This window comes from Myxocyprinus asiaticus, chromosome 14, assembly GCF_019703515.2.
Source record: "Myxocyprinus asiaticus isolate MX2 ecotype Aquarium Trade chromosome 14, UBuf_Myxa_2, whole genome shotgun sequence".
Lineage (NCBI taxonomy): Eukaryota > Metazoa > Chordata > Actinopteri > Cypriniformes > Catostomidae > Myxocyprinus > Myxocyprinus asiaticus.
In genome coordinates, this window is record NC_059357.1 from 25,006,659 (window position 1) to 25,029,613 (window position 22,955).

The 22,955-nt window shown below is 37.8% G+C and overlaps 1 protein-coding gene across 3 annotated transcripts in view; it reads left to right on the forward strand.

Moving 5' to 3' along the window:
- LOC127451229 (protein kinase C beta type) overlaps positions 1-22,955 on the forward strand; it is a 237,699-nt gene that overhangs the window by 145,733 nt on the left and 69,011 nt on the right. For all 3 annotated transcript variants that reach the window (XM_051715746.1, XM_051715744.1, XM_051715745.1), the window contains 2 exons: positions 12,233-12,373; positions 19,651-19,824. In XM_051715746.1, coding sequence (XP_051571706.1) covers positions 12,233-12,373; positions 19,651-19,824 — 315 coding nt within the window. The remainder of the gene's footprint in view (positions 1-12,232; positions 12,374-19,650; positions 19,825-22,955) is intronic.

Consider the following 22,955-nt stretch of genomic DNA (forward strand, 5'->3'; position numbering starts at 1 on the left):
TTGTTTTTGTTTTTCCTCTCTCTTTCTCTGTGTAGTCTGACATGGTGAGGTACGTTGACTCATTTTCTCAAAGATTAGCATCACAGTTGGTGTCTTGTTCAGATCGATGTTGTTCTGTTGTTGCTGGCTCAGGATGAATGACACTGTGTTCCAAGCATGTTTTGAGGTGTGACTGTATTTCATGGAAAATATTTAGGCTTTATTTGGAGCATCAGGAGAAGTAAGAAAGAGACCCTCCCAGTAGGGGGTACATATCAGATATTCACAATATATTTGCAATAATTTTGCTGCTTGTATAAAATTAAGCAACATTGTGATTGATGCAATGATTTTATTGTCATTTTTTGGCCATTAAGTTTCGTAAAGAAACATTAGATTAATTCAATTAGACTAGTTTCACAAACCTTCCTTAACTTGTGACTCTCGACTATGGAGAGTGTTCAGACATGTTTTAATAACTTCAGTAGCAAAAGCATTGTAAGAGTTGGTAAGTTAAATTGATTTCTGTGAATTTGTTTCAATAAATTCAGTTCAAAACACTGGTTCAAAGTTTTTTTGACTCAAAAATGTGAATGGAAGAGTCTATGTGCCATTTTTAATATATTAAAATGCTAAAAATGTATGTAGGTAAATATTTATTTTTATTACTATACATATTGTTATTTTGGTGCGTATAAATGCAAATGATAAAATGAAAAATATTCAGTGGAAAACTAGATTTTTTTTTTTTAATCTAGATTTTTAAACTTTATTATTTTTAACCAAAATACGTGACACAAGTAATTTTTCCAACAATTGTTTACAGACAGATTGTTTCAATCGACTATTTCACAATTCCAGTGGGTCAGAAGTTTACATACACTAAGTTAACTGTGCCTTTATGCAGCTTGGAAAATTCCAGAAAATTGTCAAGTCTTTAGGCAATTAGCCAATTAGCTTTTGCCTATCAGAATTGACTATTGGCTAATTTACATTTACATTTACATTTATTCATTTGGCAGACGCGTTTATCCAAAGCGACTTACAAGAGAGGAAAACATAAGCGAATCATCTTAGGAGACAGTGGTATGAAAAGTGCTGTATTACAAAGTATCACTAGCATCATAATAGTATTCAAAATAGAATATAGTGCAACAGAATTTTTTTTTTTTTTTTTTTTAATGACTGGTTAAGTGCTCATGGAAAAGATGTGTTTTTAGTCGTTTTTTGAAGACAGAGAGTGAGTTAGCTTCACGGATGGAGTTGGGAAGGTCGTTCCACCAACGTGGTATGATGAAACTGAAAGTCCGGGAAAGTGTTTTGGTGCCTCTTTGTGTTGGTACAACAAGGCGACGTTCCTTAGCCGACCGCAGACTTCTAGTGGGCGCGTAGCTCTGCATAAATGATTTTAGGTATGCTGGAGCAGACCCAGTGACTGTTCTGTATGCCAGCATCAGAGCCTTGAATTTGATGCGTGCATCAACCGGTAGCCAGTGGAGAGAGACAAGGAGTGGTGTAACATGTGCTCTCTTTGGTTCATTAAAGACCAGACGTGCTGCTGCATTCTGGATCATTTGGAGGGGTCTAGTTGCACATGCAGGGAGGCCTGCAATGAGAGCGTTACAGTAGTCCAGTCTAGTTATGACAAGTGACTGGACAAGCAGTTGTGTGGCATGTTCAGAGAGAAAGGGTCTTATCTTCCTGATATTGTAGAGTGTAAATCTACATGATCTTGCGGTCTAATTTAAATGCCTTTTGGCTAATTGGAGTCAATTGGAGGTGTACCTGTGGATGTATTTTAAGGCCTACCTTCAAACTCAGAGCCTCTTTGCTTGACATCATGGGAAAATCAAAAGAAATCAGCCAAGACCTCAGAAAAAAATATTGTGGACCTCCACAAGTCTGGTTCATCCTTGGGAACAATTTCCAAATGCCTAAAGGTACCACGTTCATCTGTACAAATAATAGGACGCAAGTATAAACACCATGGGACCACGCAGCCATCATACCGCTCAGGTAGGAGATGCATTCTGTCTACTAGAGATGAATGTAGTTTGGTGCAAAAAGTGCAAATCAATCCCAGAATAGCAGCAAAGGACCTTGTGAAGATGCTGGTGGAAACAGGTAGACAAGTATCTATATCCACAGTAAAACGAGTCCTATATCGACATAACCTGAAAGGTTGCTCTGCAAGGAAGAAGCCACTGTTCTAAAACTGCCATAAGAAAGCCAGACTACAGTTTGCAAGTGCACATGGGGACAAAGATCGTACTTTTTGGAGAAATGTCCTCTGGTCCGATGAAACAAAAATTGAACTGTTTGGCCACAATGGCCATCATTATGTTTGGAGGAAAAAGGGTGAGGCTTGCAAGTCGAAGACCACCATCCCAATCCTGAAGCATGGGGGTGGCAGCATCATGTTATGGGGGTGCTTTGCTGCAGGAGGGAATTGTGCACTTCACAAAATAGATGGCATCATGAGAAAGGAAAATTGCGTGGATATATTGAAGCAACATCTCAAGACATCCGCCAGGAAGTTAAAGCTCATCGCAAATGGGTCTTCCAAATGGACAATGACCCCAAGCATACCTCCAAAGTTGTGGCAAAATGGCTTAAGGACAACAAAGTCAAAGTATTGGAGTGTCCATCACAAAGCCCTGACCTCAATCCGATAGACAATTTGTGGGCAGAACTGAAAAAGCATGTGCGAGCAAGGAGGCCTACAAACCTGACTTGGTTACACCAGTCCTGTGTAGAGGAATGAGCCAAAATTCCAGCAACTTATTGTGAGAACCTTAAGGCTACCCAAAACGTTTGCCCCATGTTAAACAATTTAAAGGCAATGCTACCAAATTCGAAGAAAGTGTATGTAAACTTCTGACCCTGGGAATGTGATGAAAGAAATAAAAGCTGAAATAAATCATTCTCTCTACTATTATTCTGACATTTCACATTCTTAAAATAAAGTAGTGATCCTAACTGACCTAAGACAGGGAATGTTTTCTACGATTAAATGTCAGGAATTGTGAAAAACTGACTTTAAATGTATTTGGCTAAGGTGTATGTAAACTTCTGACTTCAACTGTACATATTATTGCAATCAGCAAAAACATAAAACTCATCAAATAGCCATGTGTCATATGTTGTTGGAAAGCTCTCAAAGAGTAGAATACTACCAGCCTCTTTATTTTACTCACAGACAAAAATATGTTTTTGACAATTATGTTGGTGTTGCTTGTATTCCGCATTTTCGCATATAACTTCACGAAAAATAAACAGAACGTAAAATATAACATACCGTTACTTAGATGAACACACAAGGTAATCGATGCATAGGTCATTAGATAATCCACACAAAGCACAATGTTACATATGGCCACCAGGAGATGGCACCAAGTAAATGTCACAGATTCAATGATTCAGACTCGCCGAGTCAAAAGGCACTCATTCAATGAAATCTCAATACTAAAATCATGTCTGCATGCTATGCAAACCTTTAGTCTTTGTTGTGTTTGCATGTGTGATTAGTTCTTATGTACAATTGTAATGTTTTATTTATTTGAAGAGGCTTTTGGACACATGGAGACGTTTTTGGGTTACTATGATAATTATTTTTGTAATGCTATTACTTTTGGTTGCTTTGTCGTATCAGCACAACAATTTTCTCAGATACAGTTGACATGATTGAGGACAAAACAAAAGCATTTTTTTGGAGCTACTTTATTTATACCTATTATTGAAATATGTAGTGTCAAATCAGAAAAATAAGAGAAAAAAAAGTTATTTTGTGATTTTTCAGCAGTGTCTTAGGCTGAGAGTCTCAATGTATCTATCTATATCATTAAAAAATTTGAAAAGTTTTTTTTTTATAAGCCTTTAATTTTTGTGTGTGCCACTAAAACAGGACATCTTTAAAAACAACTTTAGAGCTTAAAGGGTAAACTGTTACGGATTTGCACCACTCACTTCTATTGTAAGTGTCTCACTGTAACCCAGATTTTTGCTTTTTTTTAAACTAAAGGAGGGGAAAGTCAAAATTATTATTGTGGTTATCAATATGCCACAAATGCATTCGATTAAACTTAACTTGTATTGAACCCTGAATATTCCTTTAATCAATTTAAAAGCAAATATTGTACATACTGTAAACATAAGATATACATATATTGTCAAAGTCTGAAAAATATTAAGATATTAGTCCTACCTTTTAGCTATTATGTCAGTTCTCTCTCTCTCTCTCTCTGTGAGGTTTTTGTGGTCAGTGCAGGTCTTTATTGAAAGACAGAGGGGGCATATGAAGGATTGGCCTGTAGGTGTGCATATTGAGCTCATTAAGGACGGGCTTGTATCAGGCTACCTGTCTGCATTGCTCCATCACACACGTGCGCACACACACATAAACACAGACTGACCGACAGGCCTCCCTCAGGATGAGTGTCAGTAACTCTGAGCTGGTCAGTCCTGTTCATATGCTGTAGGGCCAGAACACGCACATCACACGACACTCAGAGAGGTACCCTCAGCTCAACTTTTGTTCCCTTGTCGTAAGCTGCAGCCAGATTTGGCCCAGCATGAAAACAGAGACAGAGAAATGACTCATTATCTCACACTCATTTTGGATCGACTCCCATTTTCTATGGATACAAATGTTTCTATGGACCTGACGTTTTGTCCAGAACTATTATGTATATTATGTAATTCTCTCTCTCTCTATATATATATCTATCTATATAAAAGGCACTTTTGATTTAATATTTTTCCCAAAACACTAAACAGCAACAAAAACTACCACAGTATTTTCCTTAACACCTGTTTGTCACTATAAACCGCAAAATATTCCTGATCCATGAGATCATTGCATGCATTGTCTAAAGTTTGATTTTGAGGTATTATGATTTAATATTTAATAATTTTTAAAAGTTGCAAATTTATTTAGCTAATGAGAATCCCTGAAATTCTCACATTTATTTTTAGACAAAATACTTATTCATCATGTTCAGTTTTGTTCAAGGTGATTGAATCAAAAGTTTTTTAATAACTGTTCAATAAGTGAAAGGATAGTATTTTTGGTAAAAAGGCCCACTGTTGCAGGGCAGAAGACCCCAATAAAACACTTTTTTTGTTTTTCTGAAGTGGGGCGAATAGATTTGTTATGAGAAATGTTCAAAGTGGGCTCACATTGACTGATCCAATCACGATGGAGATTCATTTGTTTATAGATGTTATACAATGCCAAATGTAATGGAAATTAACAGAAAATGTTGAACCCTTTTCTGAAGTGGTTGTTTTGAATAAGTATTATCTTAATTTGTTACTCAAAAAAAGCATCTTGCTTTCTGAAAAGTATTTGCCTAAGTTGACAAATTGTACCCTATAACTATTGCACCTATCTCTAAACGATATTACTTTAACCCCCCTGGGGCCCTTTTACTCCAAATGTGGGGGCATTGCAACTTTTTTTATTTGTTATTTTAATCAAAACAACCTTCCGTTATTGTTTATTTTCACGCAAATTATGTTGCTCCATCAATATTCAATAAAAATATATTTTTTAAAATCTTGATATTTACTCACGTGTGTGTGTGTGTGTGTATTTTATTATTATTTCTTGAAAAAAAATGTTATTAATATTTGAACGTTTGGTCCGCTGTCAGTATGGTATAACCAACTTAAAGGAGGCCATTTTGTTATGTCAAACAGGACATTATGTCACAGAGGAGCCTTGTAGACTGTCATGACTGTGCCAAGTTCAGTAAGTAAAAAAAAAAAAATAGATGTTTTGGCCTTTTTATGAAATTGCAAAAAAAACACACACACAAAAAAAAAAAAAAACGTTTATAGCGTATTAATAAAGATTTTGAAGTAACATTTTGCAATAAGGTTTTTATTTGTTAACATTAATGCTTTAGGTATCATGAACTAACAATGAACAGTATTTTTGAACAGCATTTATTAACCTTGAATCTTGAAAATTTTTCATACATTTAAAAAAAAAAAATTATGTTGTAATTACATTGACCAAGATTAATAAGTACAGAAAAGTATTGTACATTGTTAATCCATGTTAACTAATTTAGTTAAATGTTTACGTGTACAGCCTTATTGGAAAGTGCTACCAATTTTGATTAATTGACTGATTGTCATGTTTTGTAAGGAAAAAGTAATACAATATTTCCTTACACATTGATGAGTACACGTTTGTTCCTTTAATGCTGAAAAGTGAAATATGTGGCTACTGTTGGTAAATCTCTCCCCCAACACGGCATTTCAGCCTTATAGTACTTTTCTTGGCAGGTTGGTAGCCTGAACTGTAACACGTCTGGTGGTTTTGTGTGTTGGTGTTTATATAGTATGTGTGTGGAACATTAGATGTAGCACAGGGGTAATCCGAACTCTTAGGACGTCTCACTTAATAAGCTGTCTACATGTTGATAGCATCTCCTCAACTTTTATTCACCAGTAATTTGACCTGTCAGGACGTGCCCACCTCCCTCATCTTCTTACCACTATGAAGAAATTACTTTCTCTTTTCGTCTTCCTCTCTCTCTTTCTCACTCCTTCATCCACACTGCTGCAGAGAAATGACAGTATTTGTGTGCAGCGGAGCGTGTTGAAAGCGATGCATTCAGCTCAGTGGAAATCTACCCACATTAGCATTTGTCTCCTTTCCCTTTTTATTCACCACCAATTCTCTCTCTCCTCCCATCTCACATCTATCCTGTCCTTTCTGGATCAGACAAATAAAAGTTGTTGCCACTGGGTCAGGCAGAGCTCGTGATGCTGCATAGCCTATCTGCGTGAGTGCGTGTGCATGTGGTTTTATTGCAGAGCAGAAGATGGGGTGTTTTTTTTTTAACAAAAGAAACACTGCCTTAGTCCAGTGATGAGGATCTCGGCTGGATACAGAGCTAATCGCTCGCTCACGCCTAGCAATCGATGAAGGTGGAGAAGGAGGACGTGGAGAGCATTTTGTGTGAGCGTGTACATCTAAGGGTATGTGTGTGCGTATAGGCCGAGATCAATGCCGCCACTCAACTCGTGGTTTTGGTGGGTAGACAGAGTTTCTCAGATGGCTTTTCCCCAGTGGCCACATGTCCCTGCCCACAGAGCTACAGAACCACGACCTTCAGAGACTGAGAAAGAGGGAGAAAGAGAGACTGTGGCACAGAACAGGGGATTATTAAAGGAATAGTTCACCCCAAAAATGACATTATGTAGCTCCGAACCCATATGACTTTCTTCCGTGGAACACAAATGGTGAATTTTTAAAGAATATCATGGCCACATTTTTCTATGTGATATTGAAAGTGAATGAGGACTGAGGTGGTCAAGCTTCAAAATTACAAAAAAAGGCACCATAAAAGTATCGGAACTGGTCCCTTCGGCCATCCACCTTTTGAAGTCAGATAATAGTTATGTGTGAGGAACTGGCTGAAATGTAAATCTTTATTCACCGATTATCTTCCCCTCCACCTGTTAACCACTGTGACCAGATCATTGGGTCTGTGAGTCTAGAACCAGAACAGTCTTTTTCATGAATTTTAAAAAGTTGCATATATTGAAAAGATTTCATTCTCGAATTGGACATCGCTACTTCTGAGAGCTAGGGTGGATATCAAGATTTTCAGTGAATGACGTAGATTTTGGTACGTTCCTCACACAAAGCTTGTATGGCTTTAGAATACTTGGAATATACTGTAGCACACAAGCTATATGAACCACTTTTATGATACTTAAATGGTGCTTATTTGTCATTTTGGAGCTTGACAGCCCCAGTCCTCTTTCACTTTTATCATATGAGAAAAGACTGACCAGGATATTTTTCAAAAATTCACCTATCGTGTTCCATGGAAAAAGTTATACAGGTTTGGAATGACATGAGGGTGAGTAAATTATAACAGAATTAAAATTTTTGGGTGAACTATTCCTTTAAATAGAGAGAGAGAGAGGTGTGAGAGTGAGGCCGAACACTGGGCAGAAGACTTATGCAGCCCGTTTGTTGTCTGCAGGGACAGTGTGAAGTATGGCATCTGAACAGTAGGGAGTGGGTTAATAGAATTCTATGCTAGACTGAGCTGCATGCCAGCCTCACAATATGGCAGCAGTTTTGAAATTAAAATTGAATGTACTCCAGGAGTCTGCGAGAGAGAGGGCAGCAAAACAGTGTGTGGGAAAGGCCAAGGGGACACGGGCAATCCTACACAGTAATTCTGCTGGGAAATAACAGTGGAATCATGGGTAAAGTTGAGAGTCATGCAGAATTTCATTTGGAATGATTTTTAAGGTGTCTAAACTGAATTTAATTTCCCGTTTTGTTTTTTTTTATTATTTATTTATTTATTTATTTTTAAGCCTCTTCTTACATATATTGCATGATCATGGGTTTTGAGATGTTAGAAAATAAAAAGTAAAATCAGTGACTTTAAATTAGTGAGATTTATGCTTAAAACAAGTGAAAAATCTGCCAATTAAACAAGACAAAATAGACTTATATTCATGATGCATTCTCTAAGAAACAAGTCTTAAGGTAATCTTCCGGGTTAAATACAAGTTAAGCTTTATCAACGGCATCTGATACATGCTGTCATTTACCATCAGAAAATATTTTTTTATTTGTGCCTAAACCATATGTGTTACATGAGACTAGTGTAATAAAATCACTGTCCAACCTTACCTGTGCAGAGTTTCTTCCACTGTTTTGATTACAGCAAACACAATTCTTGTTGTTTTGTTTTTCTGTGGTTATCAACAGCATGCCACAGTTGCTGTCAATGCTGTTTTTAACCCGGAAAATTCCTTAAATATCTTAGGGACTATTCAGACCTAACACGTTATCTTAAAACTAGAAGAAGTGCAATGAAATGTTAGTGTCCCGAGATATGTTCATAAAAGTTGACATTCTTTTTAACTTAACAAGGCATCTAAAAAACACGGCACTCCTGCACGAGATGCTAAAAAAAACTGTGAAACATGGCACAATGGTCAAAGACGTCCATCTAGGGTGTGTTGACGTTTTCGGTGTGAACGGCCCCTTATACACTTTTACTTCTCAGGTAAATTTAACTTGTTTTAAAGTCAATATGAAACCAAAAAATGTACCCTATTTATTAAATGCTTGTTCCTGGTGTTACTGTGAACGATTCATCCATGCATGTTATATAAAAATATATTCGTTCTCAATCTTTTATCAAAATGTAATAAGTTGCTCCATCTCCGAAATTGCTTACCTTCTCAGCTAATGAGAAATTAATGTTTCAACCCCTCTCCTCCAACCACCCGTCGTATAAAGACATTCGTTATGGAAAGGCAAGTTTTCATAATCTGATCAATTCCAGATTTCTCTGATAAAATTAAGACCTGCACTAACAAAATTCACTCAGAAATACAGTTGTGCTCAAAAGTTTGCATACCCTTGGAGAATTGGTAATATACAGTATGTACCATTTTTAAAGAAAACATGAGTGAGCAGGCAAAACACATTTCTTTTATTTCTTATGGGATTCATATTCAAATGTAGGTTATAACAGAATGGCACAATCATAAAACAAAACATGGCAACAAAGAAAAAAATGAAATGACCCCTGTTCAGAAGTCTGCATACCCTTAGTTCTTAATACTGTGGATTGCCCCCTTTAGCATCAATGACAGCATGCAGTCTTTTGTAATAGTTGTGTATGAGGCCCCAAATTCTTGCAGGTGGTATAGCTGCCCATTCGTCTTGGCAAAATGCCTCCAGGTCATGCAGAGTCTTTGGTCGTCTTGCATGAACCACACGTTTGAGATCTCCCCAGAGTGGCTCAATGATATTAAGGTCAGGAGACTGTGATGGCCACTCCAGAACCTTCACCTTTTTCTGCTGTAACCATTGGAGGGTCAACTTGGCCTTGTGCTTAGGGTCATTTTCGTGCTGGAAAGTCCAAGAGCGTCTCATGTGCAGCTTTCGTGCAGAAGAATGCAAATTGTCTGCCAGTATTTTCTGATAACATGCTGCATTCATCTTGCCATCAATTTTCACATGATTCCCCGTGCCTTTAGAGCTCACACCCCCAAAACATCAGTGAGCCACTACCATGCTTCACAGTGGGGATGGTATTCTTTTCACTATAGGCCTTGTTGACCCCTCTCCAAACATAGCGCTTATGGTTGTGACCATAAAGCTCTATTTTGGTCTCGTCACTCAAAATCACAATTATTAGCTGTGAGGTGTGTCAAGGTGTTGTCGGGCATATTGTAACCGGGCTTTTTTGTGGCATTGGCACAGTAAAGGTTTCTTTCTGGAAACTTGACCATGCAGCTCATTTTTGTTCAAGTATCGTAGTATTGTGCTCCTTGAAACAACCACACCACCTTTTTCCAGAGCAGCCTGTATTTCTCCTGAAGTTACCTATGAGTTTTTCTTTGTATTCCAAACAATTCTTCTGGCAGTTGTGGCTGAAATCTTTCTTGGCCTACCTGACCTTGGCTTGGTATCAAAAGATCCCCGAATTTTCCACTTTTTAATAAGTGATTGAACAGTACTGACTGGCATTTTCAAGGCTTTGGATATATTTTTATATCCTTTTCCATCTTTATAAAGTTCCATTACCTTGTTACGCAGGTCTTTTGACAGTTCTTTTCTGCACCCCATGGCTCAGTATCTAGCCTGATCAGTTCATCCACATGAGAGCTAACAAACTCATTGACTTTTTATACACAGACACTAATTGCAATTTAAAAAGCCACAGGTGTGGGAAATTAACCTTTAATTGCCATTTAAATCTGTGTGTGTCACCTTGTGTGTCTGTAACAAGGCCAAACATTCAAGGGTATGTAAACTTTTGATCAGGGCCATTTGGGTGATTTCTGTTATCATTATGATTTAAAAAGGAGCCAAACAACTATGTGATAATAAATGGCTTCATATGATCACTCTCCTTAAATAAAAGATAATAATATTTTCAAAATCAATGCCAAAATTTCACAATTTCTGCCGGGGTATGCAAACTTTTGAGCACAACTGTACATCACATTATGAAAGTAAAATGCACTGTAAACAGCATTTCATGTTTCCTTTGAAGATGTTTAATTACTTTTATTGGGAAACAAGACAAAGATTCTGATTAAGGGGCCACTCAGACTGAAAACAAAACAAAACGTGTGGCTCAACACAGAACGCAGTGTCTCGAGACGTTCTTTTATAAGGTAAACATTTTTACCTGACACGGCGTTTAAAAAACACGCTGCTCCTGCACGAGAGGCTGAAAAAAAAAAAAAGGTGGATGTGGCGAAACGTTCAAAGATGTCCTAGTGCATGTTTATATAGAAAAACAATGGAAAAAGAGCCCATACAGGTGCAAAAACATGTTTGGTGTGAATGGCCCTTAAGATTAAGATTTTTGCTTTGTGTGTGTATGCAATGCAAAGAGAAGACACACTCTTTTTTGTCTCGTATGTCAGCCCAATTGCTGTCCAAACGTGTTGTGAATGAGAAAAGCTTTTAGTGTATTCGTGCGTGCGCGCGCGTGTGTGTGTGTGTGTGTGTAACCTGTTACTGTAGGTGTAATTGGCTCACAGCTGTAGATAATGGATCAGCTCTCAGTGGACTGTGAAGGAGAAAGTTGGTGAACAAGGAAATCGGCAGCACACTTTCTCTCAGCCTACAGCCGACGGGCCTAATGACTGTGCCCTGTGACACACACACACTTAACACAGAAGGAACCACAGACATTTACACAGGCCGTCTGTCATTCTGTAGCCTGCCAGCTTGAGCAGTGAGATCCTTGCCAGAAACTAAACGTTCACCCAGGAAGAGCGAGACACACACACACACACACACACACACATTCACATACACAAAGTCACAGTTTAACATACACACACCCACTTTCTCTGTGTCAAACAAACACTTTAGAGCTGTTTTGCAAATGCTGCCAAAGATATATTTAATATCTCTATTCCCATTACAAATACACAGTCTTTTTCACACACACACACCACACACACATACAATAAGCAAAACTTGCTTCATCTGCACTTGGGTTGACAGGTATACACAGTGTTTGCTGAATCATGTGTTTGACAGATTTAGAGAGGAGAGGTGATGAATGGAACTGCTTAAGAAATTCAGTAACATCAACAGAGAAGAAACAAACAAGGAATGTCAGTCATGTCATGCTCTGGCTCATTCCACTGTTTGTTTGTTTGTGTGTGTCTATGTTGTCTCCAACCCCACTCTACTGCAAGCTGATTGTTTCTTTTTGCTTTTTCCTAACAGAGAGCTAAAATTGGTCCCACCAAAACAGACAGCTCTTCCTCCAACGCCATCTCCAAATTTGACAGCAATGGCAACCGGGACCGCATGAAACTGTCTGACTTCAATTTTCTCATGGTGCTGGGCAAGGGTAGCTTTGGAAAGGTAAACTTTCACCCTCCCCTATCTCTCTTTCTCTCTCAAGCCCTGGTCACACTCTCAGTGATTTTGTCACTGGACGTCGTCATGTCACTGTAATGTCTGTTGCTAGTATTGCTGGGCAATATGGCTACAAAAATTATATCTAAATTTTTTCAGCCTATTGACTATATTTGGTATAGATCTTTAAAATTATGTATTTGCTCCGAAATTGCTTAAAGGAAAAGTTAAGCTCAATCGAAAGCATTTGTGGCATTGATCACCACAAAAATGTATTTTGACTTGCCCCTCCTTTTCTTTAAAAATGCAAAAATCTGTGTTCCAGTGCGGCGCTTGCAATGAAAGTGAATGGGGCCAATCCGTAAATATTAAAATACTCACTGTTTCAAAAGTATAGCCACAAGACATTAACAATATGCGTCTTAGCATGATTTTAGTGTTATAAAATCGCTTACTATCCTTTTCTGTATAAAGTTATAGCCAATTTTACAACTTCATTGCCATGACGATATAGTGTCAAACCCTCAAATTACTGTAAAAATTAGGATTTAAACAACTTTACAGCTCAAATAATTCATGAGTTTTAACAGAAGGAAAGTGCTTTTATAAAATTGTAAGCTTCACATTTCTGCCTTTAAAACCCTCCAAAAATTGCAAGGCGCTCTAAAATACCTGGAGAGACCTATCAGTTAGCATTCCCATTCATTGCGGTGCTCAGTTGCCCAGGGTCCCCGCGAGTACTCTGGAAGTAGGCGCTATCTTGGCACCAGTTGTGACGTGACTTGCTGTACAGCTGCAGTAAAATGACGTCCTCACAACATAAAGTGTGTGCGTTAATAATTAATTAAATATCTTTCTGATGGAATTTTAAACCAGACCTTGTACTGTGGTGATTAACACAATTTAAAGCTGCACACATTGGCATGTCGGCTTTCAATGCAAAATAAAATACATACATCGTCCAATCTTGACAGCCACTATCATGTTTATACTAATTCACTTTTTCCCTTATTGCTGACCTACTGTAATGATCATTCGCAGCAGGCATACATTAAAACAAATACTACTAATTCTGTTTTATTTTAATAGTATTTAAGAAAAACAAAAGTAATTGCTGAAAAACAAGTTCTGTAAACTTCATGCTTTTAGCAGCCTGCCAAAAAAATCGATCATCGGAAAAAGATGTAGTACAATTTAATGAAATATATATTTTGTTAGAATACATGGTTGTTTTTTAATGGCTGTCAATGGTGAAACATGAAGCACTGGAGTGTGTAGTTCCAGCATCTACTAGCAGGTGCTAGCGGGGACCTGTTAAACAGCTAATTCCTGCCCCCATGAAATACTGGCCCCATTCACTTCCATTGTAAGTGACTCACTATAACTGTTTTTTTTTTTTTTTAAGAAAATGAAGGATGAGTCGAAATAATTTTTTGTGGTAATCAACATTATGCCTCAAATGCTGTCGATTGAGCTTAACTTGTATAGAACCTGGAATATTCCTTTAATAGTATTTTTTTTTTCAACCAAATGAAGGAACAGTTTTCCACAGTTTTTCACCAAATGAACACAAAGATCATTTTCACCAGTATACAACAGTGCATGTTATTACGAAAGCATTATTTACCTACATGTATTTTTACTAGTGCTGTCAGTCGATAAAAAATTTTAAATTGCGATTAATCACATAATTTTTGTAGTTAATCGTGATTAATCACATCATTTTTTTTAAAGTTAATTGTGATTAATAGCAGATTTTGAAAGTGCTGAAATTTGATACTAAATATACTTATTTTCCTGTCAAAATGCTTTTTTTCCATCTAAGAAAGAAAACATGAGAATATGTAACAATATAATGCTTTATTAACATTTTCCAAACAAAGGGTTCCACAGTGTAAAGACAGAAATGCACTACAATATCACAAATTTAAGTCACATTAAATGTTTCCCAAAGTCTAACTGGGAGTTTGACTAATTGAAAGAACTAGTCTCCACATAGGCTGTATTTTCATTGCAATGGGCAATACATTTCTTAAACTCTCATCCTCCACAATATTTGCTTGTAGACTGTGGCTATCCGCATTCCTACAGCAGTCGTGAAGCCACATTCATGATTTGTGTCAGGGTGTCAGCACCAGTGTCAAGCAGCGCTTTGAACTCCACATGAAAAGTGCTTGCAGACAAAAATGTCTCATTCTGCGTTTTGGTCATATTTAAGACTTTACATGCCTCTGTGGTAATTAAAATGTGCCTTACATAGGCTGAAAAATACTTGATTTCTATAACAGGTCCTATCTGGGCTTGTTTTGTTCAACAAATAGCGTTATGAGGTCCTTTCTCCATTATTTTATTACTGACACGGAAACATTGTTTTGTGTGTGTGTGTGTGTGTGTGTGTGTTGTGAAGTGTGCATCAGTGTAATGACTTCGGGCAGACATATTACAAAGCTTCCGCCCTTCCAACAAGTGTTTATGCTGGTTTATGCTGTATTAACGTTAATAACGTAAATGTGTTAAACACAATTAAGAAAAATTAACGCGTTTAACTTTTTTAATAATCACATGCGTTAACGTGTTAATTCTGACAGCTGTAATTTTTACTAAAACTTTGTTTTGAATGAACATGGTGTACAAGAACTACAACTTCTCTCACTGTTTTTTTTTAATCTGGTAAAACGCTGTCATCTCGTCCTTTTCTGTCATACTGTGTAGTGTTTTTAGATTTGTATAATAACTTGTGGTGGTTAAAAATATGTGAACCTACAGCACTTTGCTTTCACAGTTCACGCAAACCGATCTGAGACTGCTGAAAACAACATATCATGAGCCCTGCGTGTGCACACTGAACAGTGTGTCATGACCATGTCACGATTCTGATATTATTTTGATTAATTTTGCAGCTCTGGAAGATTGTGAAATCAAAGAAAGGTAGTGACCAAATATAAAAATATTCACGATATTGCTTGATTTTATATTGCCAGCAAAATCATTGCTGTGAGTGTGGACGGGGCTTCTCTCTCTGTCTCTTCCTCTCTGAGAGGTGTCTCAGGTAGGCTTACTGGTGCTTCAGTCAGCAGGTAATCTCAGCTGGGACAAGGTCACCCTAAATATCTGAAATAACTGGAATGCAGGACCAAATGCGAGGTGGAAGGGAAATAGGAGGGTGAGTGGGCATTCTCTAAGTAGGCTGTTCCAGCCACTGGCAGTTTCCATGGCAACAGGCTTTTAAAATGATATTGATATGATGAGGTGTAGTGGTTAGACCTCTGTCAGCCTCATTACCCGAGGCTCTGTTTGATGCCAACAACATCACGACAAACAAAATGTCATATGCACTGTTTTCTCAGACAGAGCAACCTGTCCAGTTTGGACATTCACCTTCGTTATCAGAGGCGACCAAACATCATACACAAATGGGTGTATATGACTCAGAGGTACATAATGATATTGAAGACTCAAGTTCATAGACACAGCAGACAAAAGCAAAACATTGATTCTGATACACAAAACACTGATCCTGGAGCAGTTCTCACCCAGCAGGCACTTTTGGGTGGCTGCGCTAGCTGAAAATGTCCTTGAGACTTCTGTTTGATGTCCGTTTATCTAAACAGGTATGCAGCAGTAATGAATGCTTTGGAATATATGTGACCTGCTTGCTATGCTGCCAGAGTAGTGTGTGTGTGTGTGTGTGTGTGTGTGTGTGTGTGTGTGTGTATGTGTGTGTGTGTGTGTGGGTTAGGGTGTAGATCCTGTGAGGAGCAGATGGTGTCCTCTGAAATGTTGAAGAGTATCGCTTTTCTTTTCCCATGGCCAATCACAAGGTGTCCATCTGGGGCTGCCTTTACACTGAAATAACTCGCCTCATTTCAGTATGTGCATTTATTTTGGAGACAGAGGTAAAAGGCAGAGCCAGGCTGTGCCTTTCCGTAAAGTTTGTTCAAGCATTACTTTTCCTCTGTCAGGATTTTCTCAATGTGATCTTGAAGCACAATATGAGGGAAAAAATTTGAGAGATGATTTCACGCGCTGATGTTTCGTGACAGGAAGTGCTGTATCTGTGTTGGGTGTGTTACAGCAGATTGGGCATTAACTCATCGTGCTCACACACACACACACACACACACACACACAGTAATGAATGTGAAACTTGAGACCCATTGATACTCTAAAGCAGTGTTTCCCAACCTTTTTAGTTTCATGTGCCCCCACACAGGCCCATCAGTAAGGCTCAAGTACCTCTTCATCGACACCAAACAAGAAATGTGTTCCTTTTAATCAGTGTTAATCTAGTCAATGAAATTACTGATGGAAACGTTCGCTGATGAAGGGTTTTTTGATTTCGTCAACGATAACGAAGACAAGACGAAAAAGGCACATCCTGACGATAAACCAATTATACTATTTTATTAAAGCATACTGTTAATGAAAATATGACAAGATAAAAATGATACTGCAAGATATTAACAGTGCCAGAAATAAATAAAAGAAGAAATATCAAGAGAATCTGTATATATATATATATATATATATATATATATATATATAAGAGTGGTGGTGGCATAGTGGGCTAAAGCACATAACTGGTAATCAGAAGGTTGCTGGTTAGATCCCCACAGCCACCACCATTGTGTCCTTGAGCAAGACAATTAACTCCAGGTTGCTCCCGGGGGATTGTCCCTGTAATAAGTGCACTGTAAGTCGCTTTGGATAAAAGCGTCTGCCAAATGCATAAATGTAAATGTATATATAAGAAGATATTAGATATGGATTTCTAATCCAGTATGTTGGGATTTCCCTGCTTGAGCTGCTGATTTGAACGCGTTGAACATTGACAAATGTACATCTTTAAACGGTGTAAATACCTCATTCAAACGCATCCTATTTATTCACCCAATGCACCAGAGAAACTTGCGTGCAGCCATCTTGAATATTTTGTCTTCCGGTCTAGCATTTTCTATAAACACTTACTGAGCACTTTATTAGGAACACCTGTACACCTACTGTTTCATGTGATTATCTAATTGTGTGGCAGCAGTAATGTAAAATCCTTTCATGGTAAATTCCATTAACTGAAAAGTTTTAAAGCATGAAGAATTCAGAATACAATAGGCTAACTTCACAACAAGGACATTATTGGCTATTTACAGTATATGTTTAATACAATACATGTTTAAATTTTCTAAATGTTTAAATATTTGATTAAAGTTTGGACTTTTAGAGTTTGACACATTTTTGTCCATTCTGCACATCATCATCAACTAAAATATATTTTTGTTGATTAAAATTAGATGTAATTTTCGTCAGGGTAAAACTTTTGACTAATTTTAAAAGACATTTTCATTTAAATACATGACAAAAAAGAAAAAGAAAAAGAAAAACTGTAAAAATGAACACTGCTTTTAATACTGGATATCCGTTATCTTTATCATTTGTATTTTGAAAGTGGCCATTTTGACAATGATTCTCTTTTAAAAAAAGACAGTCGACACTGTGGGTGAAAAACAGGCTCACCAAGTAGCTTCCTCTCACTTAAATGAGATACATGAGATAGTATTTTTTTCAAAAGTTTGGACCGTTATGGGGCCAATCCTATAGATTTTTAGAGAAATAGAGAAAGACTTGTGAACGTAATTATAAATTAAATCCAGCCATGCTGAAATAAACAGCTTTGACTAGCTTAAGAAAGTTGTTTTTAAGATGGACTAGCTGGTCTCCCAGCCTGACCAACTGATCCAAAACCCCTTTATAACCAGTAAACCAGACCAGCCTAACCAGGGAGGGAGAATTTGTAACATTAAAACAAATTTTAAGCCTTTTGCAGTTTTTCATGATGGAATTTAAGCATACTCGAAGCTCAATAAGTATGAAATATCGTCTAGAGTTAAACACAGGGTCATTTGTACAAATTTGAACAAGAAGACAATGAAAATAGCTTTGTTACTTTTGTAAGATCCTTTTGTAAGTGAGGGCTAAATCCACACAAATTTACAACACTTACACATACACAAGCTTTATGTTTCTGTTTTATAGGTTTATAAACAAAGCAAAACCACAATCTTAGGGAATAGACCCCTTGGAACCTGCTTAAAGGCCTCATGAAACTGCCCAATGATGCAGTTTTCTGTCCTCTGTTGAAACATTTCCTATTGTGCGGGACATGTCAAAGGGCTCATTGCTTATTTTTAAAAAGCCAGTACGCATTAGTTATATCACAGCAGTGAACCATGATTTGCTACATGTAGTCGGTTGCAGGTGGTATTAGGGAGAGGGACATTCTCATTGTAGAGAGTATTTGGTTGTATAAATCTGTGTAGTGCAAGATGAATCATCAATATTTTTGGTCCATTTCGTGGAAGAGATTATCTATACATTTTAAACTGCAAACGGTTAATTTTGTAAACTTTTAGGAGTACAACTAACAAAAGATAGCTTTGATTTTAATAGACCTGCACTAAAAGCCACAAAACTGCAATTTTGATTTCAAGGGCTCTTTAAAAGTTATGAATGAGGTGAGTGTGTCTATCTATGTTTGTGTGGTAACAGATGTTTTCACAGACGTCTCAGTAATAAAGAATATGTTTCTGAACTGCTTCACTGCAGCCAATCTCTCTCTCACTTTCTCTGTCATCTCCCCCTTTTTACATTGATGCCTTCACTCAATACCACACAGTCTTTCTCTCCTCTACTCTTTTCCTCTCTTTTCCTTCCATTTTTGTCCCTCTGTTTATCTATTTTTGTGTCTTTTCTTCTGTTTTGTGCATCTGTCTTCAGGCTCGATCCTAAAAATGAGCACAATTAAAATCTGCCCTCCCATCACTCACAATTTCCTTCACCATCCATCCCATTGTGCCACACTCAAATCTGCTGCTTATCTTCCTCATGTTGGCGTGAGAGCTTTGTCTTTTCTGTCCATCATTTCTCCCTGTTCTCCCACAAATATCTGTGTGTAATTCTGTGTCTTTGAGCCTGTAATCACATCGTATTTCATCTGTGCCTGAGCCTCATTTGGTAATAACAGTCTTAAGGCCACACTGCAGCTGCATTCTCTGGCCTAATGCTCTCTAAATGTGATGGGAATGAGTGTAAAATCTGTGGCTCCTCCTGCTGTAGTGATCTGCAATCAAAGGCCAGAGCTTCCTCTGCTAATAAATGAAGTTTATGCTTTTTTGCATTAGGATGTTGGTTTGCTCATTTCCCCTTGTTTCCTTGCACAAGTGCTTCAGGTATATGTTTTGATTATATCACATCCCTGCAACTTTCTCTCTTTATCTATCTCTTTGTAGGTCATGTTGGCTGAGAAGAAGGGAGGAGATGAGCTGTTTGCGATAAAAATCCTCAAGAAGGACGTGGTGATCCAGGATGATGATGTTGAATGCACTATGGTGGAGAAGAGAGTGTTAGCCCTGTCAGGAAAACCACCTTTCCTTACTCAACTGCACTCCTGCTTTCAGACTATGGTACAACTTTTGTCTCATCTCTTCTTTCTTCGTCTCTTCTCTACTTGTTTCTCCATGTCTCGTATCATCTCATCTTGTCTTTCCTTGACTCTTCTATTTTGTTTTCTCATCTTTTCTCTTCTTGTCTCTCCTTGTCTTGTATCGTCTTGTTTCTTCTCATTTTTTAAATCTTGTTTCCTCAAGTCTCTTCTCTTATTGTTGCCTCGTCTTGTCTTCTCACGTCTCTTCTCTTATTGTTGTCTCATCTTGTCTCCTCTCGTCTCTTTTCATATTATTGTCTCATCTTTTATCTTCTGTCCTTGTCTTTCCTCGACTCTGCTGTTTTTGTTTTCTCATCTTGTCTCTTGTTTCTCCTTGTCTTGTATCATCTTGTCTCATCTTGTCTCCTCGTCTCTTCTCTTATTGTTGTGCCATCTCATATCTTCTGTCCTTGTTTCTTCTCGACTCTTCTGTTTTTATTTTCTCATCTCATCTCCTCTTGTCTCTCCTTGTGTTCTATTATCTTCTCTTATCATTGTGTCTCATCTTGTCTCATCTCTTTTGTTGTCTTATCTAGTATCTTACCACCTTGTCCTTCTTCATCTTGTATCATCTCATCTTGTCTCCTATCGTCTGTCCTCGACTCTTCTGTTTTTGTTTTCTCATCTTGTCTCTTCTTGTCTCTCCTGGTCTTGTATCGTTTTGTCTCTTCTCATTTTGTTTCATCTTGTCTCTCATCTCTTCTGTTGTCTTATCTTGTAACTTTCCACCTTTTCCTTCCTCATTTTCAATCATCTCGTCTTGTCTTTTCTCATCTCTTCTCTTTTAGTCTAATCTCATCTCTTCTTGTCTCTCCTTGTCTTGCATTATCTTGTCTCTTCTCATTTAGTCTTATCTTGTCTCCTCTTGTCTCATCTTTCATTGTTGTGTCTCATCTTGTATTCTCTTCCTGTCTTTCAATTCTTCTAATTTTGTTAAATTTTTTTTTTTGTCATCTTGTTTTGCCCCATCTTGTCTGTTCTTGTTTCTCCACGTCCCGTATCATCTCTTCTTGTTTACTCATCTGATCTCTTCTTGACTCTTTTATTATTTTGTCTCTTCTGTTCTCTTCTCATTTTGTCTCCTCGATTCTTCTCACTTAGTCTCATCTTGCCTCTTCTCATCTCTTTTCTTATTGTTGTCTCATCTCATATCTTCTGTTCTTTTCTCTCCTCGACTGTTCTGTTTTTATTTTCTCATCTCCTCTTGTCTCTCCTTGTCTTCTGTCTTCTTATCTCTTCTCATTTTGTCTCATCTCATCTCTTCTCTTGTCTTATCTAGTATCTTACCACCTTGCCTTTCCTCATCTTGTATCGTCTCATTTCTTCTCATCTTGTGTTTTCTCGTCTCTTAAATTTTTGTCTCATCTCGTATCTTCTCTTGTCTTTTCTTGACTCTCCTAACATCTCTTCTGGTCTCTCTTTGTCTTGCATCATTTAGTCTCATCTTGTCTCCTCTTGTCTCCTCGATTCTTCTCATTCTCTCCTTCTCTCTTAGTGACTCATTTCTTCTTTTGTCTCATCTTGTTTTGTCTCATCTTGTCTCTTCATGGATCTCCTCATCTCATTTCAACCTATCTCTTGACGTTTTGTCTCATCTGATCTCTTCTTGACTCTTTTCTCAATTTGTCTCTTCTGTTCTCTTCTCATTTTGTCTCATTTCATCTCGCCTCTTCTCTTCTTGTCTATCCTCTCCTTTCTATGTATATCCTCTGATGTAAGCAATAAGCGTGGGCACACATGTCACTTTTTATTGAGCAACACATGACCACAGTGCATGAACGCACCCACTTGAATCCATACCTTCCCATCCCCCATACACTGCTTGGAGACTGCAGTCATTTGTACATCGACAGGAATGGTATGTGTGTTTGTGTGTGGTCATGTGAATGTGACATGCTCACAGGGGGGCAGTGTGCCACACTCATCTGTGAATGCAGCACAGGTCTGACAGGCAGCATTGCTGTCTCTCAACATCCTACTGAGCGCCGCATGAGCCCCTGTCACCGGCAGCGAGATAGCGAGAGACAGAGAAATTGAGACAGGAAGCGAGAGTGAAGGGATAGAGAAGACTGAGTCAGAAACAGAGGAGACTCTGAGGGAGAAAAGGATTGTGACGTCACAATTCTCGAGCTCTTTTCATCATATTTCTAGAAACACATTGGATCTAAAATGAAACTACGTCTCTTAATCATCTCCTGCTTCACACACACATTAGTTAAAGGGATAGTTCACCCCAAAATAAATATTCTGTCATAATTTACTCACCCTGATGTTGTTGTAGTCATTTTACTACAGCTTCAAACACGGCTCGTCCAGGCAGAATCTTGAGTGGTAAATATCTGTTTTATTATTTTCTTTTTTAGATGGTCTCTTTAAGAGCAAAATAAATCCTGTATAACTGAGATATCTGGAGATAGTCATAGTCATTTTACAGCTGCTTTGAACATGGCTCGTCGAGTCAGAATTTAGTCATAACCATCTGATGTATAATTTTAATTTTTCGATTAACTATGCTTTTAAGTGCAAATAAAACTCAGTTAGCTGCGAAATACTCAAGTTGGGTGGGGATTTCTTAATGGAGGGGATCAGTCACAGCTGCAGTCATGTAGATTATCCTCAAGCCTACTGTATAATGGTGAGTTAGTCAGATGTTAGTGTGTGTGTGGTTGTGTATGCTGAAGTGTTGTAGTAGTGGGGCTTTAGGTAGTTGGTGTGTAGTGGTGTGAGGTAAAGACTCTTTCCCGCCCACCCTATTTCCTCCTGAGAGTGATGGGACGTCCTTTAAGCACTACTGCCTAGCAGTCAGTCTCCCCATCACAGTCTTCATCACTTTCAATCTCTTAATCCTCCCTGACTCAAATTCCCCTGACCATCACCAATACACGCACACACACACATTTTGGTGCAGCTATCATTATGAGGACTCTCCATAGACATAATGATTTTTATACTGTACGAACTATAGATTCTATCCCCTAACCCTAACCCTACCCCTAAACCTAACCCTCACAAAACACTTTCTGCATTTTTACATTTTCAATAAAACATTGTTTAGTATGATTTATAAGCGATTTGAATTATGGGGACACTAGAAATGTCCTCATAAACCAC